Source organism: Pleurodeles waltl, chromosome 11 (assembly GCF_031143425.1).
Source record: "Pleurodeles waltl isolate 20211129_DDA chromosome 11, aPleWal1.hap1.20221129, whole genome shotgun sequence".
Lineage (NCBI taxonomy): Eukaryota > Metazoa > Chordata > Amphibia > Caudata > Salamandridae > Pleurodeles > Pleurodeles waltl.
The window spans coordinates 680,949,447-680,969,291 of NC_090450.1; the positions used below are offsets into that span (position 1 = coordinate 680,949,447).

The 19,845-nt window shown below is 46.6% G+C and overlaps 1 protein-coding gene across 2 annotated transcripts in view; it reads right to left on the reverse strand.

The window, feature by feature from the left end:
* Window positions 1–19,845, reverse strand: part of LOC138265964 (glutamine--fructose-6-phosphate aminotransferase [isomerizing] 1) — a 220,860-nt gene that overhangs the window by 79,819 nt on the left and 121,196 nt on the right. For both annotated transcript variants that reach the window (XM_069214187.1, XM_069214186.1), the window contains one exon: window positions 16,540–16,637. In XM_069214187.1, coding sequence (XP_069070288.1) covers window positions 16,540–16,637 — 98 coding nt within the window. The remainder of the gene's footprint in view (window positions 1–16,539; window positions 16,638–19,845) is intronic.

Below are 19,845 nucleotides of genomic sequence, written 5' to 3' on the forward strand. Positions count from 1 at the left end.
ACGTCAGTACCAACATTTTTTACGTGCATGAGAATAACAACCCAATGCAATGAAAGAGCAAGGCAACATCCCATAACATTGTAAAATACACAACATTGCAATAAAATGGCTGTAGATTTAATATAACTTTTTTTTTTTTTTAAACAAACAAATATATGCAAATCATGTATATACACAAAGATATATACATATATATACATATAAATATATACAAGTATCCATAATTACAACATCTATTGCAACCTTGAAGACCAAGAGGAGCGCACTCAAGGATTACTTGGTAAGACCAGAAAGGCAACGGGGAGGCGGGTGGGACCGTGAGGAATCCACAGGTAGCTAATGTATCCACCAGAAAAGTCGTTACCGAAGGTAAGTAACTCGTTCTTCTGATGGATACAACTACCTGTGGATTCCTCACCTAATAAATAGAGTCCCAAAGCAGTACCACTCCCGGTGGTGGGTGCCGAAATGGTCAAACCAAGAAATCCTGCAGCACTGACCGTGCAAAATGGCTGTCCCTTCTGACCTCAGAGTCCAAACAGTAATGTTTCGCAAAAGTGTGAAGGGACGACCAAGTTGCGGCCTTGCAGATGTCGACCACAGGAACACCCCTGGCCAAGGCCGAAGTGGCCGACTTAGCTCTGGTGGAATGAGCTCTAATGCCATCAGGAGGATCCTTCTTTGCCAAAGAGTAACAGATTTTAATGCAAAGAAAAACCCACCTGGAGAGTGTTCTCTTGTGGACTGCCTTTCCTCTCCTCTTGCCCACGTATCCGATGAACAGCTGATCCTCCAGCCTGAAGTCCTTCGTTCTATCAATGTAGAAGCTTAACGCCCTCTTTGGGTCCAAGCGATGTAGTCTCTCTTCCTCCTTTGAAGGATGAGGCGGAGGATAGAACGTGGACAAAGTAATTGTCTGGGCCAAATGGAAGGGTGAAACAACCTTCGGGAGGAAAGCAGCCTTGGTCCTCAACACCACCTTATCCCCATAAAAAGTTGTATAAGGGTGTTTTACCGATAAGGCTTGCAACTCACTCACTCTCCTTGCAGATGTTATAGCCACCAGGAAGGCTGTTTTAATAACCAAATACCTTAAGGGGCAAGAATGCATAGGCTCAAAAGGGGACCCCATAAGGAAAGTGAGGACCAAGGACAAATCCCATTGAGGCATAACAAATGGTTTTGGAGGATATTTATTTAGAAGACCTTTCAAGAATCTGAGAACAATAGGGGATTTAAATAACGATGGTTGGTCTGGAAGACAAATGAAGGCTGACAAAGCCGACAAATAACCCTTAATGGTAGCCACTGCACAACCTTTCTGCGCTAGAGACAGAGCAAAAGACAAAACGTCCAACAGATGAGCATGTAAGGGATCAATCTGTCTCTCTCCACACCACATAACAAATTTAGACCACCTATTAGCGTAGATAGATTTAGTGGAGTGTCGTCTGGCCGCTAATATAACATCAGGCGGGAGAGAGAAGAAACTCAGGTTGCCCCGTTCAATCTCCAGGCATGTAGGTGTAGACTCTGGAGGTTGGGGTGTAAAACCTGCCCCTGCGACTGCGAGAGGAGGTCTGCCCTGAGAGGGAGACGGAGCGGAGGGCACAGCGAGAGTTGGAGAAGGTCGGAGTACCACACCCTCCTTGGCCAATCCGGAGCTATTAAGATGACTTGGGCCCGGTCTTGGCGAATCTTCCTCAACACTCGAGGAATCAAGGGTATGGGGGGAAACGCGTAAAGCAACTGGTCGCACCAGGTTATCAGAAACGCGTCCCCCAATGCTCCCTGCACCGGATACTGGAGGCTGCAGAATAACGAACAATGCGCGTTCTCCCGAGTGGCAAACAGATCTATCCGAGGAAACCCCCACATCTGAAAGATTAAACTGACTTGATCTGGATGGAGACGCCACTCGTGGTCGGCCGAGAATTGGTGACTGAGACTGTCCGCACGTACATTCAAGACCCCGGCCAAATGATTTGCTACCAAGCAAATCTGATGGTCCTTTGCCCAGGACCATAGTCGAAGAGCTTCTCTGCAGAGAAGGTACGACCCTACTCCTCCCTGTTTGTTTATGTACCACATCGTGGTAGTATATTGTCCGTCAGGACCTGTACCGACTGACCACGAAGGGAAGGGAGGAAGGCCTTGAGAGCCAGACGTACAGCCCGTAACTCTAACAGATTGATATGAAACATCTGTTCCTCTGGAGACCAAAGTCCTTTGATCTCCAGATCCCCCAGATGAGCTCCCCACCCTAGAGTGGAAGCATCCGTTATGGCCGTGGCCACTGGTGGCGACTGCGCGAACGGCTTTCCTTGTGAAAGATTGTTGTTCGCAATCCACCACTTCAAGTCCACAGCAGCATCTCTGGAGATCTTGACCGCACCTTCTAGATCTCCCTTGTGTTGAGACCACTGCCTTCGGAGGCACCACTGAAGAGCCCTCATGTGCCAGCGAGCATGCGTGACCAACAGTATGCAGGAGGCAAACAGACCGAGCAGACGAAGGACCTTGAGGACTGGAACTACCGCTCCATTTTGAAACATTGGAACCAATTCCTGAATATCTTGAACCCGCCGAGGCGGAGAAAAGGCTCAATTCAATGTTGTATCCAGTACTGCCCCTATGAACAGGAGGCGCTGAGAGGGCTCCAGGTGAGATTTGGGCACGTTCACCGAAAAGCCCAGGTCGAACAACAACTGGGTTGTTGACTGCAGATGATACGACACAAGGTCCGGGGACTTGGCTTTGATCAACCAGTCGTCCAAGTAAGGGAATACTGCTATCCCCTTCCTTCTGAGCTCTGCCGCAACCACTGACATCACCTTCGTGAAGACTCGAAGTGCTGAAGTAAGACCAAACGGAAGGACCGCAAACTGATAGTGCTGCGACCCTACCACAAACCGGAGATACTTCCTGTGTGACTTGAGTATCGGAATATGAAAATAAGCATCCTGCAAGTCGACAGACACCATCCAATCTTCTTTGTTCAACGCCAAAAGCACCTGTGCTAGGGTCAGCATCTTGAACTTTTCCTGATTGAGGAACCAATTCAAGATCCTCAGATCCAGGATCGGTCTCAACCGACCATCCTTCTTGGGAATCAGGAAGTACCTTGAGTAACAACCTCGATCCCTTTCCTGCTCTGGGACCAACTCCACCGCGCCCTTTGAAAGGAGGACTTGAACCTCCTGTTCTAGCAACAGGAGGTGTTCTTCTGAACAATAAGATGGGCCGGGAGGGGGGGCGGAAACTCCCGAAAGGGAAGGGTGTAGCCTTTTTCCACAATACTGATAACCCAAGTGTCCGTTGTAATAGTCCCCCACTTGTGGAGAAAATGCCGTAATCTTCCCCCTACAGGAGAGGAGTGAGTGGGAAATGGTGGAAGCCTAAGGCTGCTTTCCCTGCTGCACCCCTCCAGAGGACGAGGAAGAGGCAGAGTGCTGTTGAGAGGCTCCTCTGGTGCGGGCCCTACCTCTCCCTCTAAATGATCTATAGGGGTGGGAAGAGGCGGGTTGCTGGAACCTCCCCCGAAAGGAAGAGGAGGAAGAGCCACGCCCAAATCCACGAAACCTCCTGAAAAACCTGGAAGAGGCAGAGGAAGAAGGAGCTTGCAGCCCTAACGATTTGGCTGTGGCCCTGCTCTCTTTAAATCGCTCCAAGGCCGAATCTGCCTTTGCTCCAAACAGTTTGTCCCCATCAAACGGGAGGTCTAATAGGGTCGACTGCACGTCCGCAGAAAACCCTGAATTACGGAGCCAGGCCTGTCTCCTCGCCACCACAGCCGTGCCCATCGCCCTAGCCACCGAGTAGGTCGTGTCCAGCCCAGACTGGATAATCTGGGTTGCGGCAGCCTGGGCATCCGAGACAACATCCAAGAGTCCCTGGGGAAGCTCCGTAAAAGAAGATGAAATATCATCCATAAGAGCATGGACATATCTCCCCAGAATGCAAGTTGCGTTGGTGGCCTTCAACGCCAAACTGCAAGATGAAAATATTTTCTTGGATTGCGCATCCAGTTATTTGGAGTCCCTGTCTCCAGGTACCGTCGGGAAAGATCCAGGCGCTGATTTCGATGAACAGGAGGCTTGCACCACCAAGCTCTCCGGCGTAGGGTGTCTTGAAAGAAAGCCAGGGTCAGATGGTGCAGCCCGATATCTTCTGGCCACAGCCCTATGAACTGCCGAGGAAGATACAGGCTTCTTCCACACCTCCAACACCGGATCAAGCAAAGCCTCAATAAACGGCAAAAGAGACTCCGCTGCAGCAGAGGCCGGATTCAGCACCTCCGTCAATAAATTCTGCTTCGCCTCTGCCACCGGCAAAGGCAGGTCCAGAAAGTTAGCTGCCTTCCTCACCACCGCGTGAAAGGTAGCAGCCTCCTCCGTATACTCCCCTGGAGATGAAAGGTCCCACTCAGGGGAAGTATCCAGCCCACTGGCCGTATCCAGACCATGCAGTCCATCACCAGAGTCCTCAACCTCTCCTTTCTCCAGGACTCGCTGGTACTCCTGCTCTTCCAAAAGACGGAGAGCACGCCTCCTCGAATGTAGTCTCTGCTCAATACGCGGAGTCGACATGGCCTCTGCCGAAGTCGAAGATCGGCGCCGATCTCCAGAAGCATCCGACGCCGCATCCGGCGCCACAGGCAGCTTCGGAGCCGATGAAGGAGCAGGACGAAGAGATCTTGGAGCCGATGGACCCACCGGAGTCACAGGACGAAATCCCGACGTCGACGGGATGGAAACCTCCGGTGCCAATCCCTCTGAAGCCACTAGAGCGGCCAGCGGCGCCGAGCCCACATTCCCAAAAGGGAGAAAGGGCATAAAGGGTGCCGGCCGAAGAGGTGCAGGATCACCCAATGAAAAAGCCAAAGGCCCCGAAGGACCAGCCGGAGCACCTCCTGGAGCCATCTGCTGAAAAATGGTATACATCGCATTCAGAAATGCGGTACTATCGGCTCCAGGGGTGGGTAAAGCCGGATACTGAGGTGCCTGAATCGAAGGCGACCCCGACGCCGGCCTCGACGTCCGCGACGCCGGAGACATCACAAGAGGCTGCATCACCTCAACCACAGACGCTTGTCCAGGCAAAGTCGGTGACGCCGGAGAGGGCAACGGCGTCGATGGATGCGGCGTGACCGTGGGACTGACCTCCCAAGTCCTCCGACGCCGAGCCGAAGGCGACCTCGAACGAGTCTCCTTGCTGGAATGACGCGTGAATCTCTACGGCGCCGGGAGTCTCGATGACGCCGATGAGACCTTGGCGAGGAAGACTTTTTGTGATGTTTTTCCTTTCTCTTCGACTTCTCCAGGAATAGTTTAGCCTCACGTTCTTTGAGGGCCTTCGGATTCATGTGCTGACATGAATCGCAAGTCACGACGTCGTGGTCGGAGCTCAAACACCAGAGACAGTCGGAGTGAGGATCTGTAACGGACATCTTGCCCCCACACTCTCGACAGGGCTTGAAACCCGACTTTCTCTGAGACATTGTTACCGCAGAGAAGAACTACGCAGCAGAAAATACACTGTAACTACTAAAGTAACAGTAGCTCCCTCGAAGATAACCGTTTCGAATGCACGGAAAAAAGGGAACGGACGTCGGCGAGGACCTCTTATTGCCTGTATGACGTCAGACGGCGTCGCGTGGGCTAGGGTGACGTCCTCGTCGACGTGCAGAGACTAGGAAGTAGATTTCCGTCGAATGCTGGCGCCATGGGAGTATTCATTAGGTGAGGAATCCACAGGTAGTTGTATCCATCAGAAGTAATGTATATCACAAAAGCAAATTGTTAAAAGGACATGTGTAACAAATGCAAGATTATATCATGAACAAGCACACAAATGTAAAACAACAAAATGCTAATAAAATATATATTTTTTTTAAACTCAATCCTTGCAGTGCCAGATGTAACAGGTATGGAAGAAAATGATGGGGAAAACTTTAAAGGGTCTTTTTTTTTTTAGTCTGAGACCACAGAGTTAATCTTTTATATTTCATGCTGCATGATTTAAGCATGGACCTTGCCTTCTTTGAATCACTAGGCATTCCTGGGAATAGCCATAAAGTATTAAACTCTAAGTCCTGAGGATCCAAGTGTGGGGATTGTGGATCATAATGAAGATATATTGCTGTTCTGTGGTGTCAAACAAGCAATCAGTGATTTCTAGAGCGCGGCTAATCACTCATAGAACTCAAGGTGTGCAGAAGAGGGTACAACTTGGCTCTGTTGGAGTCTGACATGACATATCCCACAGATCTGGAAAACAGTAATGTCTTGACCATACCGGTGGAAACAGAATGATCATGCATGATTCTCTCTTCAAAAATGAACTTTCCAAGTCAGCTGAACTTCAGCACTTCACCTTTTGACACTGATCAAGGACATTTCCTCACAAAAGGCAAAGGCGACACTTGCAATTCTGAGGTGTCGCAAACATCTTCCACATCAGTGTTCCCCATCGGCTAAATAGGACATTCAGGGGACTGTCAGCCAGCTCCCATTCATGAGTCTCACTGAGGTGATTGCTCAAAGCATCTGCACAAACATAATTAAGTCCCAGAACATATTCCACAGAAAGCTCCACACTGTGGTGTATGGCCCAGAATCATAGATAATTTGCTACATAAGACAGGAGGAAAGACTTTGTGCCATCATGCGTGCAGCTATAGTACATAGGAGTTGCCATGTCTGCCTGAATCAGCTTAAGTGACCATCTCATTTGGAGAAAGAAGGTTTTCAAGCTAGCATCACTGCTCCAAAAGGATGATGGGAAACTTGGATTACCCCAATGCTATTTTATGCTTACACTGTGTCATTCATTTGAGCTTCCCAGAAGATTCTCAATTTTAAGCCACCAACAAAGATTTTTTCATCAACTTTGTTACCATGATCTGTTAATTCCAGTGTCCTTGTTTGTGACACCACTGACCATTCAGTTAATCCTATATGGAACACATCCCCAGACAACACTGAGGATCTATATGGATGGAGGGTGACTGCACTGCAGAACAATGTTTAATCTTCTGACAGTTACCTTTTTTTGATTCTGAATGTGAAACGATACTTGCTGAAGCTTTGAAACTTGCTCTTCTGCTGGATATACTTTCATGGCACAACTGCCTATTTTTGCTCCAAGAAAGATCAAAGAGTTGGTTGAAGCAGGAACTTATTTTTTCCCATTCACACTGAGTCCCAGTTTTGAAAGAAGAGACAATTTTTGAAGTTCTGCTATGAATTGGGATAGATCTGAAGCTTTGATAAGCCAGCCTTTTAAATAAGTGTAAAGTGACCAAGTTTGATGTGTCAACCAAGTTACCAGGACCTTGCATCTGTTAATAATTTGTGGCACTGACATCAGGCAAATGGTAGAATTCAATGTGATGCCTTGAGCTGTTATTGCACCCCATCCACTCTGAAATGCAGGAATTTACTGTGATGGACATGAATGGGTATACTGAAGTATGCGTCTTAGGTCCATTTCTGCTAGGTCTACCCTCCAGAGGGAAGGTAAGAAATTCTTCTAAAGTAACCATTTTGAAGCTTTGGTTTTTATAGATATTTGTTTAGCTATCCTAATTCCAATATAGAGCAACATTCTGCATTCTGTAGAAAAAAACCTTAAACTAGTGTTGATGTACATAATCTACTAGTTTTTGGAACGATTTTTGAACTTCATGCTTCAATTCTTTGATGTGCTTGTGTGACTCCTTCTTTGGTGGATGATTTGAAGGAATTGTGAGAAATTACCAGGTATGGCCTTTGCTCACAATATCTGAGACCCACATGTCCTTAGTGATTTTCTTCCAGGCTTGATAAAAATACTGAATCCTCCCCCTTACTGGCATGAATGGTTGAGAAAGGTTTTTTGTTCTTAAGCTATGTTCTTTCATTGGTATCCTGACACACCAACATATACTCTTTGATATGATCTGTTGAACAAATGTATTTGTCTCCCATCGCAGAGCCCAGATCCTGGGAAGATTCACAATTCCTTAAGAGATGAAATTTGTCATACTGATATGTTTTGATGTATTGTCTCACACAGGTATAAAGTAGTCTCTTCTGCAACATCCCCGGTGCCCAACTTTACTGAATTGTAAGAAGTAATCTACTTTTTTTCCCCAAAATTATTGGATCCATGAAAAGCTTTCGTTTACTCAGGCTTGAGCCACTGGCCTCACAAAAGTGCCTTCAGCCACCTATATTTGTGTTTTACTGCAGCATTACTCACCTGTTTGAACCCTATGGTGCAAAATCAATTGTCGCATTTACTCAGCACAGAAGAAGTCATTTTGCCTTCTCTCACAATTTACTTTGCTTGTAGTTGAAGGGAAAATGTTGCACCATATTGGTGCTTGTATCTTGCAGGTATTACCAAAGCATTAGCAACTTTGATAGAGCCTGCAGAAAGTACATTGGCTCTCCTGCCTATGCAGTCAGGATACCTTCCTTCTAAAAATGGATCTTCTTCAATTTGATTTGAAATCAAAAAGGAAAACAGGAGGCTCTTTCTCTTGAAGGGTTGAGCCCTCTGATGATGTTGAAAGGTTCTACACTTTCTTTTAAATGCACATAAGTCACCCCGGTGGTAGACCCTGAGCAGCCCAGAGGCTGCAATGTATTTTAAAAAGTTGGACATGTGCTTTACATGTCTATGGTAGTGAAAAAATCTTACATTTGTTCTTCACTACTGCAAAGCCTGTCTCTCCAATAGGAACATTGGAGTTGCTCTCTTAAATTTTATAAGTGTATTTATGGGAAAAGATACCCAGTACGTTTGGTGTGTCTGAAATGGAGCTGAAAAGCCCCATTTAGTGGCAAAGTCTGGTTTTGTATCACAATTTAAAAATGTCATTTTAGCTCTTTTTATGCCTATAGCCTGGGCCACATGACTGGATGACAGACTTTGTGAATTCCTCCCAGACAGTCACACAACAGTGGGATTAGTTGTGCCTGAGTGGGCAATCTGCTGGTAGGAGAAGGGGGATGGAGCTAAGCCCAGCCCCACTTACACCTGAAATAGCCTGTGTGCTGCCTTAACACAAAGGACCTAATAACCCTGCATTGCCACTTCAGCCAGCTTGGATCTAGGGCAGGGGAGGCAGGAAATTCCATGCACTTCAAAGCCAGTCTGGAAGCCTCTCCTGCCTTCCAGACACAAGGGTACCAGTGTATAAAACACAAACCTCAGACACCAGCTCTTCCTTACACTTCTGGATTTGTGGATACTCTTCCGAGAAGAACTGCTGTGCTGCTACAAAAACTGTCATCCTGCTGGACTGCTGCACTAAAGGAACTGCTGCCCTCTTGCTTGGGGAAGAAGGAACGGACCTGCAACTTCATCTTGAATCCTGGTTCCCAGAGTGACTCAAAGGGCTAGTCTGCTGGCCTTCCGATCTGAGCTTTAGGGACACGAAAGGCTCCCCAACCAGCTCCTGGACCCAACTGCAGCAAGTTCCTGCCACCAAACTCCCCCTGTGGTGCCTCTCAGGTCCTGGGGACCCTTGGTGTGGTTCATGGGCTCTTTAAATCAAGCTTTTGGGCTCTTCACAACTACAAACAGGCCTGTTCACACCGTAACCACGCCACTCAGACAGAGGTTCAGCATGAGACGCTGCCAGTCCATCTCTTCACACAGCAAGCATCGATCCACCACAGAGGACCCCCACTGCGAAGCACCAATTTGTCCATCCGCGATGCCTGACCTACTCTTCGAGCCACGCCGACCACCGTCCGAGGCACCCTCCTTGCTCCCCGCAATCCTTTCCAAACCGAATGGGACTCTTGACATACAATTTGAGACACCAGAACTTGAGCTGGATTATTTTGGGACTGTATCTGACCCACGCTCCATCACGTCAGCCTGAACTTTTGACTTAGATCCAGACCAGCACTACCAGATAGCCGCAGGTGCAATTTATGCTTCTAGGTGTTTTCTTTTTAACAGTTCAGCCTTTAAAAATTCATAACTCCTGTTCTACTGGTTGGAGTTTTGTCATTTTGGTCTTGTTTTATTAATTAAATTAACCTCTATTGTTTAACTTGGTGTGGGGTCTTTTTGTTTGGCATTTTCACTGTTTTACTGTTTGTTGCACAATTACTTCACAAATTGCCTCTTACGTTTAGCGTGATTGCTCTGTGCCAATCCAGGGTGTTGAGCACAGGTTAAATTGGGGTTTGCTTGTGCCTTACCCTGACTAGGATTGTGGTTGCTGGTTGACCAGGGCTCACACCTCAGTCAAATAGTAACCAAATTACTAACAGTGTCATAAATCGTCTGTGATTGGGACAATTCAAAAGGAATCCTCTGGTGGCTTAGGTCTTGGTGACACTGGAGTGGTAATAGGGACGTCCTGGATGTAGCAACTGTCGGCACCAATTCAGTAAGTGCCCTACTCCTGCAAAGCACTGGGAATAATTGTGGTGGTCATCAAATGGAATTCAAGATCAATAGAACCACAGATGATCCACAAACTGGACTAGATTGTTTGTGGTTCTTCCTGTGTCCACAGTCAATTGATAAGGTCATTGTCCTCATCAGAGTTTATTGTGATGTGTTTTATATTTAAATCCCCAAGAGAAAGAGCATGCCTGAATAACCTCCTCTTCTTCAGTGATAAAAGGTTCTATATTTGAAGAGCGTCCTTCTTGAGAAAATCTTGCTTTCAGACCTGAAAACGAATACTAAGGTAGTGTTTCAGGAGTATAAGACAATTTAGGAGAAACTAACAAGGACTGAAGAGGAAGTGTCGACAAAATAGCAGACGTTGTTTGCAAAGGCTAAAAAACAGTCACTATGGATTGGGTTGTGATCCAACATCGACTGAAATGCCCATATCTGAAGATACCGGTAGAGTTTTTCAGACATGTATGAAAACTTGCAGTGGTACGTCCATTTTTTTTTTTTAAAGGAATGATGGTCATCTTTTTCTCTGTTACCATGCTGCTTATCCTTGTGAGTCTCGTGCTCCCTATGCGGGCGGCCAGAAGTCAGAACCTTCATAACTGGTTGAGAGGCTGGAAGTTTCCCAGAATATGTCTTTCTTGAAGACATTTTAGTGAGGTGGGTGGAATTCCAAAGGCTATTTCCATTTCCCCGGAGTCAATGGTTTAGCATTTTACTTAGTTATTGGGAGGAATCAAAGCTGAACCCCTCTCTCTGTACCTCAGTCTTATTTGGCATGTTAAGGCAAATTTTACAATGCCTCAAGATCATGGCCCAGGTCCACAAAGGTATTGCAGACAACGTGTCTGTATTTCCTGTGAACCTTTTATTCTCCAAATAAATAGATCTTCATAGATTTGTCTGCCATGGCTTTTCAGCAGGCAAACAAAAGCTACAACAATAAAAAAATATGCTTTCTGAATTGAAAGTTCTAAAAGCTGACGATGACTGGAGCAGTGGCCTGACAGTCCCCTTTGGTCTAATGTCTGGAGTAAAATCTGGCAATTGGAGCCTCAGAGGGGACTAGAGCTGTACGCCAACCTCTGATGGGCCAAACCTTATGATATACAATGAGGGCAATAGGTTAAAAGAAATGTAGGGGGTTTAAAATATTATTCCATCTACTTATGCACTGCTTTATAAAATGTGTACTGAGGGTTTCCAGCTGGGCACTACTTCCATTGGATTTGCAGGTGCAGTGCACCAGCGCCCACTGAACCCCGAATAGTGCTGCTTTTCACAGTTCAAATTGCAGCCACAGTGAATTCCTTCCTTGCACTAGGGTCCATGACACATTGGCTATGCCATTCATTCTCAACCAGAGCACAGGGAAGTAAATCAATGTGAAGATTTTATTAAAATTTGACAATAGGCAGTGCAGAGCTATTCCTTTTTTTAAAAGTAGGTGGTGAACCTGACTCCTTTATTTGCGAGTGCACGCTGTATCAAAGAGCAGACATTTCACTCCCAGCTCATGAGCCTATCCATCCTTACAGACAAATGGCTTGTTTCCCAGAAGAAAAAAACTTTTTTTTTTTCTTTCAACTACCACTTACATCAAGGCATATAACCTAGTGCTTAACCATGCATTCATGAGAAATGCAGAGTTACTTGGGAGCTAGCTTTCAAGCTGGAAACTACTACACACAGAGAAAATGTGGGACTGGTCTGAAGTTACCTGTAATTGATCACAGTTGTCAGGAAAGAATAAATGACCCTTTGGCTGTGCACAGAAACGGGTGTGGACGCGGCTGGGCAAAGCTTGCACCGACCCAAAGCTCACTGGTCAAGGTAAAGGCAGGCATGATCAAATGCCAGGCGTTGCACTCAGCCCCACTGGGGACACAACCAGCAGAGCACTGCCGCAGGTTGAGCGGAGTGGGTTATGGTCAGGACATGTGCATACTCTGCATCACACATTATCCTTGTTTATCTTCCCATACAAAAGTTATTGATATCAGGAATGAGAGGATGTCTGGATATCAGGGTTTACAGATTTCATTTGAGATGTCACTGATATCATGGGAAAGCCATGAGCAGCGCACAGTGGAAGAATGGTGTAAGGAAATGCCTCCTTGGCATGGTTACCCCCTGACTTTTTGCCTTTGCTGATGCTATGTTTACAATTGAAAGTGTGCTGAGGCCTGCTAACCAGGCCCCAGCACCAGTGTTCTTTCCCTAACCTGTACTTTTGTATCCACAATTGGCAGACCCTGGCATCCAGATAAGTCCCTTGTAACTGGTACTTCTAGTACCAAGGGCCCTGATGCCAGGGAAGGTCTCTAAGGGCTGCAGCATGTATTATGCCACCCTAGAGACCCCTCACCCAGCACAGACACACTGCTTACCAGCTTGTGTGTGCTGGTGAGAACAAAATGAGTAAGTCGACATGGCACTCCCCTCAGGGTGCCATGCCAGCCTCTCACTGCCTATGCAGTATAGGTAAGACACCCCTCTAGCAGGCCTTACAGCCCTAAGGCAGGGTGCACTATACCATAGGTGAGGGTACCAGTGCATGAGCACTGTGCCCCTACAGTGTCTAAGCAAAACCTTAGACATTGTAAGTGCAGGGTAGCCATAAGAGTATATGGTCTGGGAGTCTGTTTTGCACGAACTCCACAGCACCATAATGGCTACACTGAAAACTGAGAAGTTTGGTATCAAACTTCTCAGCACAATAAATGCACACTGATGCCAGTGTACATTTTATTGCAAAATACACCCCAGAGGGCACCTTAGAGGTGCCCCCTGAAACTTAACCGACTGTCTGTGTAGGCTGACTAGTTCCAGCAGCCTGCCACACTAGAGACATGTTGCTGGCCCCATGGGGAGAGTGCCTTTGTCACTCTGAGGCCAGTAACAAAGCCTGCACTGGGTGGAGATGCTAACACCTCCCCCAGGCAGGGGCTGTAACACCTGGCGGTGAGCCTCAAAGGCTCACCCCTTTGTCACAGCACCGCAGGACACTCCAGCTAGTGGAGTTGCCCGCCCCCTCCGGCCCCGGCCCCCACTTTTGGCGGCAAGGCCGGAGAAAATAATGAGAATAACAAGGAGGAGTCACTGGCCAGTCAGGAGAGCCCCTAAGGTGTCCTGAGCTGAGGTGACTCTAACTTTTAGAAATCCTCCATCTTGCAGATGGAGGATTCCCCCAATAGGGTTAGGATTGTGACCCCCTCCCCTTGGGAGGAGGCACAAAGAGGGTGTACCCACCCTCAGGGCTAGTAGCCATTGGCTACTAACCCCCCAGACCTAAACACGCCCTTAAATTTAGTATTTAAGGGCTACCCTGAACCCTAGAAAATTAGATTCCTGCAACAACAACAAGAAGGACTGCCTAGCTGAAACCCCTGCAGAGGAAGAACAGAAGACAACAACTGCCTTGGCTCCAGAAACTCACCGGCCTGTCTCCTGCCTTCCAAAGAACTCTGCTCCAGCGACGCCTTCCAAAGGGACCAGCGACCTCTGAATCCTCTGAGGACTGCCCTGCTTCGACGACGACAAGAAACTCCCGAGGACAGCGGACCTGCTCCAAAAAGACTGCAACTTTATCCAAAGGAGCAGCTTCAAAGAACCCTGCAATCTCCCCGCAAGAAGCGTGAGACTTGCAACACTGCACCCGGCGACCCCGACTCGGCTGGTGGAGAACCAACACCTCAGGGAGGACCCCCGGACTACTCTACGACTGAGTACCAAAACCTGTCCCCCCTGAGCCCCCACAGCGCCGCCTGCAGAGGGAATCCCGAGGCTTCCCCTGACCGCGACTCTCTGAAACCTAAGTCCCGACGCCTGGAAAAGACCCTGCACCCGCAGCCCCCAGGACCTGAAGGACCGGACTTTCACTGCAGAAGTGACCCCCAGGAGTCCCTCGCCCTTGCCCAAGTGGAGGTTTCCCCGAGGAAGCCCCCCCTTGCCTGCCTGCAGCGCTGAAGAGATCCCTAGATCTCTCATTGACTTCCATTGCGAACCCGACGCTTGTTCTAACACTGCACCCGGCCGCCCCCGCGCCGCTGAGGGTGAAATTTCTGTGTGGGCTTGTGTCCCCCCCGGTGCCCTACAAAACCCCCCTGGTCTGCCCTCCGAAGACGCGGGTACTTACCTGCTGGCAGACTGGAACCGGGGCACCCCCTTCTCTCCATTGGAGCCTATGCGTTTTGGGCACCACTTTGAACTCTGCACCTGACCGGCCCTGAGCTGCTGGTGTGGTAACTTTGGGGTTGCTCTGAACCCCCAACGGTGGGCTACCTTGGACCAAGAACTGAACCCTGTAAGTGTCTTACTTACCTGGTAAAACTAACAAAAACTTACCTCCCCCAGGAACTGTGAAAATTGCACTAAGTGTCCACTTTTAAAATAGCTATTTGTGAACAACTTGAAAAGTATACATGCAATTGAAATGATTCAAAGTTCCTAATGTACTTACCTGCAATACCTTTCAAACAAGATATTACATGTTAAATTTGAACCTGTGGTTCTTAAAATAAACTAAGAAAAGATATTTTTCTATACAAAACCTATTGGCTGGATTTGTCTCTGAGTGTGTGTACCTCATTTATTGTCTATGGGTATGTACAACAAATGCTTAACACTACTCCTTGGATAAGCCTACTGCTCGACCACACTACCACAAAATAGAGCATTAGTATTATCTCTTTTTACCACTATTTTACCTCTAAGGGGAACCCTTGGACTCTGTGCATGCTATTCCTTACTTTGAAATAGCACATACAGAGCCAACTTCCTACAAATGGGTTATGGTTTCCACAGCTTACCTATGCTGAGCAATGTCAGAGGTTTTCAAGTTGTACACTGCAACACTGTCAATTAAACCTTGTTTTTTCCCTCTGAATAAGTTAACAGTAATTTCAATGTCAAAATATTTCACTAAATATATATTTTTTTTAATACTGCACCCAGATCATCCGACCCAGAGAAGCTGTGCTTAGCCATTGGCAAGCAGACTCTGGGTGCAGGGCCTGGCTTAGGTCCGTCATCAATATAATATGATGTATAACCAACACCACACCCCCTTGGGATAGGCAAAGCAGTATCTGCTCATCACCTCTTTTCACCAAACCGCAGATCATGATCTTTGACAGGAGGTTTTAGGCACAAGGCCTGACATGCAGCTGTCGCCATGCCCAGACACATTCAACCAAACCAGCAAAAATAAAAACATATGTTTTAACCAAAGTACACCGTGGTTAAAACCACAATGTTTAGTTGATTCATAAAAAAGTGGAAGTGTACTGCTATTAAAGAATCAGTTTTTAGTTGATCCTTTAATTATATGAAGAGAAAAAAATAAATGGAAACAGAAAAATGAGTTGTATGACAGAAAATGTTGATTTCAAGTTGAATTCTGCGCACCAAAAAGCCCACTAAAGGCCCTCCTCCATCCCAGGCTTTCATTCCAGCGGGCACATGCAGTAAACATGCTAATTCTTAATTGTAGTGCCCACCTTTTACTTTTCACACAGTATCTAAAAGATTACTTCCTCTATCGAAAGCCAATCCCTGTGAGACTTCAAATTATGATTACTCTTTACTGGGACTAAACAACAATAATACTTTACTTAAAATGTATATATAATTTCAAAGAAATTCAAGCCAGTGGATGCAGGCTAAGTGCACATGCAAAGTGAATTAAGTATAGTTTATAACCTCTTTAGGCAAATCGTACATTTGGAAGGTGTGTCAGTGTATAAACATTGCAGAGGTTGCCTGGGAAACCATACATCTGCTACAATCGGAGGACTAAGAAGTGAGCCAGAATTCTCCCAGGACAGCAATTGCATGTCTTAACGTAAAACCAGGAACAGGCAATAACACTCTGAGCCACATATTTCCTGAAGAGCAAGAAATGTGCAGACCATGAGAACTGAGTCCGTTTGCTGGAAAAAAATCTCACCAGTTTAAGAAGCAAAACAAAACGACTACCCATTAGTTTGAGAAATTTCCAATCAATCTCACCCATTTTAGCGCAACAAAAACAGTGGCGAAGTTTCTATTTTTCAATATAAAACTCTAGGTCTTCATTACTAAATTAAAAAAATAATAATAATAATTCAAAAGGCAACTCACAGCAACACCGGCATGATAACTCGTCCCACAGGCGATGAGAATCAAACGACGGCACCTCTGAATCTCTTTAATGTGATCTTTCAAGCCACCTAAATTTACTACACAAGCAATAACATAACAAAACAAAGCACAAAGTTAGACAACTACTTACTGGCGGTTTTTAGTAGATAACAAAAAAACGATTTTGCCGCAAATGTCATAACAGGCAGAGCGAACAACATCAATACAAGGTTCTCTGACACAAAGAACAGGAATCGCACACAGCAGCAGAAGCATTGCCTGCTTCACACACAACACAGGTACAGCACGGGCTACGGGCTGCACCAGAAGTAGTGCAGGCTTCCCTTCACATATGTTTCTCGCTGCAGCATCTTCTGCACTTGTTTTACATGAGTGACATGTTGCAAAGTAGCACTTTTAAGTATGGCTGCTGTTCAAAACCCCTGCCAAGATCAGGAAAACGAGCAAACCTGGTTCACTTTATTTTCTTGCGTGTGCCATTCTCTGGACTTTTTTTCCCCGACTAAATGTTGCCCCCCGATGGACCTTGACTCCCATTACAAAGGAATGGTGAAGTTAGTGGAAATGTGGATGAGGGGGTGAAGTTGCCTTTCATAAGTACTTCAAAGTCTTTTCGTGCCCTAAGATCACAAAGTTGCATAACTGCTACCAAGACATATGCGGTCACAAAGCAGAGAAACTGCATCTATAAATGGGCTCAAATCCGCAAACCGAGTGTTCGGCATCATAAAATCTTCATTGATTGTCAAACTTTGAATCATTTCGTGCTGCTGCGCAAACCCCGGAACACCTTCTTCAGCATATATTTAGATTTCATGAAAATGTCTGTTCAGTGTTCATCACTGCAATCCTTTTCTTCATAGTCGCAGTGTAGACTAACAGCGATGTATTTTCCTTGAAATGCTGTAGCAGGGTAGTTGAAATAATATTGTAAAAAAGGAGCCTTTTTAATATCTGCAATACATCATCATAGAAAGAGGCTGTCCTTGACATAAACAGCATAAGAGGAAAAAAACAGCCTGACAGGCTAACACTGAAAGCTTGAAAATATGGCCTGTACCTTTAAGTGCCCTAGAGAGACCCCTTTCCACAATGCACTGCAGTGGCAGTTTGAGAGAGTAAGTTCTTTTTGCCAGCTCTCTTTTCAAAGTGCCCTTCCTGTGGCAGGAAGAAAGCACCTTCAGATGCCCATAAAGCGTGTGGTGTGTTTATCCCCTCAGCACATCACTAAGGGCTGTGACATTTGAAAACAAAAATGACAAAAAGAACCCTTAGAGACATAGAAGACATCAGGCTGAGTGGCTGGATGGAGGACATGAAGGCAGACCAGACGAGGAAGAAGAGGAGAAGAATCGAGAGATATTCATTGCATCTATCTCCTAAGAAAATGAAAAAGGCAGGTACAGACTCCCACAATAGGAAATCTGATTCCAAAAGGTCTCCTTCTTGACACCGCCATCATTCTCACAGAAGTCATGCTTCGAAGTTAAAGTCATTACCGTTGCAAGGTTTGGCACCATTCTGCTCACCTTCCAAACAAGGCTCATCGTCGACGGGACTCCAACACAATCACCGTTCATCGTCAAGATGGCGGAGGAGCCCACCTCAATGCCAAAGATCTCCTTGGCGCCACCGGCACAGTCCTGATCGCTATCAAGATCCTATCGGTCGCCGTCAAGGACAATAAAGTTGACGTCAAAGTCACAACACTTGACGTCTATACCTGAGAGCTACTCAACATCGAAGAGACACGTCCCCTCCAACTGTTACATTTACACCTAAATCAATCAATCAATGTTTTTAAGCGCACTACTCACCCGCAAGGGTCTCAAGGTGCTGTGGGGTCAGTCCTCTGAGCTTCAGTCAAAGAGCCAGGTCCTAAGGTTCTTCCCAAACTGAGGTAGGGATGGTGATTGGGTGAGGTGGTTAGGCAGGGTGTACCAGGTCTTTGCCCTGAACTAGGTGAAGGATCTTCCTCCTGCCGAGGTATTCCATATGGGTGGGGTACGGTGGCAAGTGCATATTGGGAGGAGCTGAGAGGTCTGGCGGCGAGTAGAAGGTGATGCAGTGTTTGAGGTAAGTCAGTCTGAGGTCATGGAGGGCCTTGTAAGCGTGGACGAGGAGTCTGAAGTTGATCCTCTTCTCAAAGGGGAGTCAGTGGACATCTCTCAGGCGTCCAGTGATGTGTTTGAGGCAGGGACGTTCAGGATGAGTTCTGGATATGTTGTAGAGTTCTTCTTGGTGGTTCCAGTCTAGAGGGTGCTGCCGTAGGACAGTCTGCTGGTGGCCAGGGCATGGGTTTCCATCTTTCATACTTGGTATGGCGCCGATGATATCTCTATCGACGTCAATGGATTTTCATAAGGAAATTTCATCGTCCTCATCTCACTGGTCGGGCTCTTCGCAATGTTCAGAACCTCTATCACCTGAACAAGACTTAAGCCCACCACAAATACGTCCCGTAATACCACCTGAGGACCCTTTACAGGTTCATTTGCAACCACCAAATCTGTCTCCGGTAAGACGATACACAAGAGTGACCTCTATGTCCCCAATTTGAAAATGAAAGGTGCCATCACCAGTAAAAATGCCACCTCCAAGATCTGTATCACCCAAGACAATGTCGCCATCCTCAAGGTAAACAAGATCACCAGATTCTACAACCACCTCTTATACTCCGACTTATCCAGCGCAGTCTCCATTTAGAGTGTTACTGGTGGATGACATCTTAACGTTTCAAGATGCTTTAGTAAGGGGAGCCTCTAAATTAAATATAGTTACCCCTCAGCCATCAGTGTCGGTAATATTGGAGCCTTTGCAACCCACAGTTTCTACTTGACCTCTTCTTCCAGAGCTGTCAGGTCTCATGAAGAGAGCCCAAGAAAAATTCATAACTCCAGCCACAGTTAAAGCGGCAACTCCGAGACTACTTAAAAGATATAAACCTCCACAACAGGATCTGAAGTTCCTCAAATCCACTCCAAACCTGGATTCAGTTATTGTGACGCCAGTATGAAGGAGGCAAGCATCTACTCTGGAAACGACAGCCCCACCGGACCGAGAAAACAGGAGGATGCATGCCATCAGGAAGAAAATGTGCAGCACAGCTGCCACTCACTTACGCAATGCTAACTCTGCAGCCTTACTAGGAAGATACCATCAGGAAATTTTGGGAGGGTACAAAATTATTCATGGACTATCTACCCACCCATCGTCAACAAGATTATCTAGAGGTGGTTAAAGAGGGCTCTCTTATAGCTAATCAATCCATTAGCGCTGTGGAGG